At 40.8% G+C, this 6,141-nt stretch overlaps 1 protein-coding gene across 3 annotated transcripts; it reads right to left on the reverse strand.

The window, feature by feature from the left end:
* Positions 1-1,550: 1,550 nt before the first annotated feature.
* LOC147609330 (glucose-6-phosphate/phosphate translocator 1, chloroplastic-like) lies at positions 1,551-5,505 on the reverse strand. 3 transcript variants are annotated; one of them, XM_086787437.1, is made up of 6 exons: positions 4,928-5,505; positions 3,886-4,470; positions 2,895-3,120; positions 2,592-2,814; positions 2,276-2,489; positions 1,551-2,034 (listed from the first exon to the last, which is right to left on the reverse strand). In XM_086787437.1, the coding sequence occupies exons 2-6, from the start codon at positions 4,459-4,461 to the stop codon at positions 2,023-2,025; spliced, it is 1,251 nt and encodes a 416-aa protein (XP_086643563.1). In that variant the 5' UTR covers positions 4,462-4,470; positions 4,928-5,505; the 3' UTR covers positions 1,551-2,022. The 3 variants fall into 3 exon arrangements, with proteins under 3 accessions (XP_086643563.1, XP_086643564.1, XP_086643561.1); XM_086787438.1 differs by having other exon boundaries at positions 3,886-4,492; positions 4,928-5,121; XM_086787435.1 differs by lacking the exon at positions 4,928-5,505 and adding an exon at positions 4,731-4,871.
* Between the last annotated feature and the right edge of the window lie 636 nt (positions 5,506-6,141).

A 6,141-nucleotide genomic window follows, 5' to 3' on the forward strand; every position in this document is an offset into this window, starting at 1 on the left:
AGCAGATCATGGGAAGCCTACATTGGAAAGGACCTTCTACACGGGCTCACCTTTTTCCCAATGCTATTTATTGCAAATTTTGGGCATCATAGGTGGACCTTTGTTGCAAATTTTGGGCATCATAGGTGGACCTTTGCAAGGTAGAACTAGCCACCAAGCAGCAACATGGGTGCATATATATACTCCCAATCATCTGTGAGAAGACCTACTTGAAAGGTGCCGATACTCGATCCTCCCTATGGACAACTCCTTGTGAAGTGTACTCCAAGTAATACACCCCACAATACACCGAAGAAAACACAGCAACCTTTGTGCAACCAACTACTGACAAAGCTATCTACGATGAGACCTCATCTTCCGACATGACCTCTAGTGATGAAAACACATCCACTAACATGCACATATCTTAGAGACTATATGAATATAAGCCATAGTTTTTGCTTCAATGTATCAACAAAGGTATTATTTGGAATGGACATAGTGGTCTAGACATATAAGTGCCAAGCAATATTGATGGATACATATTTAGTGCAACTCTTCTTGGGAGTATTGATCTTGGTTCTCCTTCTTCCTTTAGGGTGCATTGGACTTGACACACATAGGTATTATGATCCATCTCCACCAATACAACAATGGCTGGAGTGTGGATAGTGGAGTTTTGCCAACCATTGTCGTGAGCATTCTGCTTGTGGGCTACCAAAGGATAATCAATGACAAATAAAATGTATTGGATCAAGCAAGAGTTGATAATCTGCAGTTTTCTTTGTATTGGATGCAAAGCTGTCTCACAATGTTTACATGGTTCTTTCCTTTTATGGATGGACACTATAAATGAGGACAATTGATCACACCTTAACTTAGGACTGACCTAGAACATGTTATAGGAACAGACGGGCACAGCCGAGACAAGATTGGGCTGTCCATAACTTATGCATACTGGCTTGATTACTCTATGCCTAGCTTGCACGCACATGAATTTGTTCAGAAGTGCTTGAGCTGTGATTTCACGTCTTCATTTCTCAATCATTTTTTGTCCTGGAGATTCAGTTGTTATACTTTCTTGTACATAATACATCGTAGTTTTGCACGCTCTCACATGGGCACAAGGGTTATGCAATGTGTGTGTGTGTGTGTGAAAGAGAGAGAGAGAGAGAGAGAGAGAGAGAGTTCCCAGGAGATGAGATCCCATTTTTATCTAAACATTTAAAAAAAACCAATTATGAACTTTGAAGCCCCAAATAAATCAACACCATATCCTTGGTTTAGGAAGAGCGGATAATGCTTATTTACTAAGAGGCTATTTCTTTAAGGCGACTACATTGAGATGTTTGTTTTGGACGGGCTCCATTGCATCACATTCAGAAGACTAAAACTGAAGCCTCAAAACCATAACAGATAACAGATGACAGGTAATACCAGAACAAAAATATGCAGATAACATCAGAACAAAAACAGACTACTTAAGCTCCAAAACCATGGCTGATAACAGAGAATACTGCAACAAAAATAGACTGTTGATCCTAACCAAAACTTGTGGCAGCTCACTGCTAATCTGAAAAGGTTTTATTTTCCCACATGTTTGGGAGGAAAAAAAAAAAGTAGACCCCAAGGTCTCACATCTCCGCATATGTGATGACGTGTCCACGTAAAAGTCATAGCCTCTTCAGCTGATTCTCTTCAGCATTACTCCTAGAATCATATGTTACAGAGAGAACCCAATGCCTCTTGTCTTATTCAAAAAGCCGCTTTTGAGTAGTCCAAGTTATGTGATGAAAACATAAACAAACCAAAAATCCTTGCACACTAAGTGGTTAGTGAAATCAATAAGCCTTTATATCATTCCTTGATATTATATCATGCAGCAAGATCTCTCCCCCCAGAACCAAACTGGTTGTTTAGCTCCTGGTGTGTAGAAATCTGATTTTGGTGTGAAAAAAGGGTGATGGGAGGGTCAGTGGACTCTACTAGTGTGGTGGTAGTGTCGTCCAGCGGTGGTGGCCGGATAGTCAAAGAGTAAAATCCTTACTGTTTTGCCTGCAATCCACCATAAGAAGCTTTGTGAGACAAAGAGAAAAAGGTTATATTTGCATGATTATACACACACCTACACGCACGCACACACGCATGAAATTCTTTGACATTTGCCTTGGAGGCATTATAATGCGCACTTGCATGCACATGAGATAAATTTTAAGATCATTTGCCTAGCTCTATCCCAAAGGAATAAAAAAAGGTGCGATGTGTTTCTAAAACCACCTTAAAAAGGCATATTTACCTGTGAATAGAGAAAGGTTCCCAAAATTGCAACTGCCGCACCAACTGCGTTGATAGGCCGGACTGCAGTATGGAAGATTATAATTGATGACACTATGACTGACACCCGCTTCATTGTGTTACCAACACTGAAGGTTAGTGGTGAGATCTCATCCAGAGACATGTACGAGACTTGGTTGTAGAGATGATAGAACACGCTCTGAGCCACCACCCACCTAAACATGAAAGAAGCTTGGCCTTCATACCAACAAAATCAAGACAAAGTGGCATGCTAACCGTGGAAAACAATTGACAAGGGACAATTTCCAACCACTTACCATGCAACATGAGGGCCAATTGTCTGAACGGCCGACTGCCATCCTTCTACCCAGAGCTTGGGACCCTCCACAGCAAAGGCAAATGGAGTCAAAAAAACTAAGGAGAGGATCGAAAGGCATGCATAGTAGTTCATCCCTCCCACCGACTTTCCTTTCATGCCCTTTTTGGAAAAAATATTACGGAACACAAATGCCAAGTTGGAGATCATGGCACCCATAAACCCTGCATAGATCGGGCGGTATTTCAGATGCAGACTCACTTAATCCACAATATAACTGGGACGAGCTTAAGTTCTGCGATACCTGTCATGTTGAAGTTGAGTTCTGTTAAGGCTGCAAGACCACAGCCTCCAATGATGGGGATTAGAGAGAGGTAAACTGGCAGGGGGAAGTGTTCGCCTAGAATGAATCGTGAAACCAATACACTAAAAGCTGGTTCAGCACTCTTTATGATGTGGGTGAAAGAAACTGCTACCTTGGACATGCTCACGGTGGCAGCAACATGGCCAATTGTATGTGCCAAGGCAACCTGAGCAAAGAAAAAGGAACCGAATAAACCAATGGTGATGTGGCCACACCATTAACTGGTTCACCTAGCATTTTGTTTGAATGTGCAAAGAATTTTGCAGATACAAATTTGATTTCCACGCATGCATGCCAGACACACATACGGTTCTAAAGCATAGCAAAGAAGAGTGCTATCTTGGCTTGCAAAAGTACTTACTACTCGCAGACCACAAACACATGAAAAAGGAACCCCCCCCCCCCCCCTTCCCGCCCGCATGAAATAAAAAATAAAAATTATAAATTAAATACCTACAAATAGTGTCATAGCAGCTATTAAGTCAGTTCAAAAGTTTACAAGCCACTTCTCTACTGAAATCCAGAGCTAAGCTTTTGAGATTAGCCAAAACTTGGCAGTGGTTCATTGTTTATTACCTGCTCTCTAAAGGTCTGTTCATCTTCTACATAATTTATCAGCATACGGCATTAGGCTTATTATAGAACCACTCCACCTGGGGAAGGGAGAGGAGTTGGTTTCCTGTGACAGATGGTCGTGAAATCTAACCCATTCTCTAGTAGGGGGATGTGTGTGTGTGTGTGTGGGTTGGGGGTGGCTTTGGGGGGGAAGGGGGATCTCTAAAACCAACAATGACAGTTCTTTGCATTAGACTTGGCTCTGCATGGCCCAAAGGCAAGTTGTGGCAATTCTTCACAAATTTACATTTACAATCACAATTTCACATCACTTCGTTGACTGTCAACCTTCCGAGCAAATTTTTTCCATACTTACTGGTGCAAGAGCTTTCCAAAAATCGAGATCAACGTCAGGAGTTTCAGCAATCCGGGTAACCCAAGAAGCAATCATTATCAACGAGCCAGCAGCGAGTGAAAGTGTGGAGGTCAACCATGGGTAGGGGAAAACATTCAGCACCTTCTTGTTGTAGATGTTGAAAACCACATTCAAAGCCCACCATGTGGCAAAATAGATCCCGATCTTGATCCTCCGGCCAACTTGCTGAGCCGCTTCCTCTTTTGATTCGATGATGGCATCGGACGATCCTTCTGGAAAGACATCTGATTTGCCTGCTTCATATGCTTTGGCCCTAACAGTGAGAGCTGTTTTATGCGATGGCCCAAATCCAACATGGCCCAAACCCTTGCAAGGCAAAGAATTTCCTGAGAGAAAGGCCTTTCTAGAGAGGTTTAGCATAGACTGGCCATGAAATCTTGCAATCCTAGCATTTCTGAGCAGAGGCTTGCAAATCAAGCCAGATTGGGCCCTGATCTGAGATGAAATTTTGCTGGTTGCAGCAAAAGATTCTGTCAAACTGGCTGTTTCCCCAATCATGATGCAGCTACTTGCCATGTTAATTCTCTGTTACAAACAACCCAAAAGCCTTCAAAACATAGATCTATGTAAGTATGTAAATGTGAGTCTAAATTCTAAACTTTATGAAAAAATATTCATGATTTCTCTCTAAATAATAGGTTTCAAAATTTTAAACATGCATCTGTCCCATACATATGTATAATTTATGAAAATTTTCTCACAGTCATGTGGTATAATCATTGTATGGCATGGGCTTAGACATGTATTGGATAATTGCTCAGTAAACCAAATAAATGCAAACGCACCCACATACAGAACGTCACAGATTTTTTTTAAAAAAATCAGCCATTTCCGCCCTCAAAATCACGAGATCAAAGAGCCCATCAAGGACCCATGTAAGAGCATTGAAATTAAGTAAAATTGGCACAGAAATGCGGAATCTGTACAAGACCCAAAAAACAGAAAAGGAAAGGCAGGAAAGGGAGAAAGGAAAGGCGATCACCTTGAAGGCTTGTGTGAAAGGAGTCTGTGACAGTCTGCTCAAAAGAGACGGAGAAATCTGTGCGTTTCTTGCTTTTTCGAGGGTGGGTGGGTTGGTTGGTGGGTTTCGATCAGCTACACAAAACCAGCAAGGAAACCAAAGGTGGTGGTGAGCAAATCGATGAAGAGAGAAGAAGAAGAAGAAGGAGCACACCAAAAAGTCGCCAGCTATTCTTTTCTTCTCTCTTGCCGAAAAGGAGAAAAAAAACTGCCTCTTAACCCTACCCTTAACCCGACTTCTTTATCTACTAATCCCAGCTAATGATCATCCTAACTCCCATTAACAAACCTCTCTCAATCCTGATTAACGCTCATTTAACTAACCTCTCTTAATCAATGCCATATTGATTAACCCCCATTAACTAGCTTCTCTACTGACTTTAATAGCCCCCCCCTCTCTCTCTCTCTCTCTCTCTCTCTCTCAATACCGTTAGTCGTATATGCCCTCGTGTTGCATTCTATTATCGACGTTGATACCCCTCTCTCTCTCTCTCTCTCTACTACCTTGAATTAACCTCTCCCAATTAACCCCTCACCCCATTTAATTAACCTCTCCTTTTTTTAAATTAACCTCTCCTAATTTATGCCATATTGATGCTAAGGTTATTCTCCTCATATATGTAGCTTTTAAATGTCTTTTTTTTGGGGGGGGCATGGGAGAAACCTAGGTGTGCACAATACAATATTATATGCATGTATTCTTTTTCTTTTTTTTTGGAAAATGTAAATCTCATTACATTTAATAACATACAAGGTCCCACATCCTTTATGTTCTTGGACCATGGGCCTCTTCTGCATTTTATATATTCTTTGTGCACTACATGGCACAAAGTGTTTTCAAAAGACACACATGTATTTATAGATGTGTTGGAACTTGGTATACTACTTCCATACCTCTGAGAGGTAAAAGGGCTAACTTAGTGACCCTTCAAAATTTTACTAAGAGTTTTTTTATCTATCTACTCTCACCATCGCTTTTGCTATTATTGCTCTTGCTAGATTGGTAGAATACGAAATTGAAGAGTTGAAAAAAGATAATAATTTGAAACCATTAAAATGTAGTGACCTGATAATGTTACAAAATTGAAGAGTTGAAAAAAGATAATAATTGGAACTACTAAAATGTAATGACCTGATAATGTTACACCGCTATGGTAATTTAGCAACAACAAAGAG

This window comes from Cibotium barometz, chromosome 51 (genome assembly GCF_041138505.1).
Source record: "Cibotium barometz isolate CiBa-2024 chromosome 51, ASM4113850v1, whole genome shotgun sequence".
In the NCBI taxonomy this organism is placed as follows: Eukaryota; Viridiplantae; Streptophyta; class Polypodiopsida; order Cyatheales; family Cibotiaceae; genus Cibotium; species Cibotium barometz.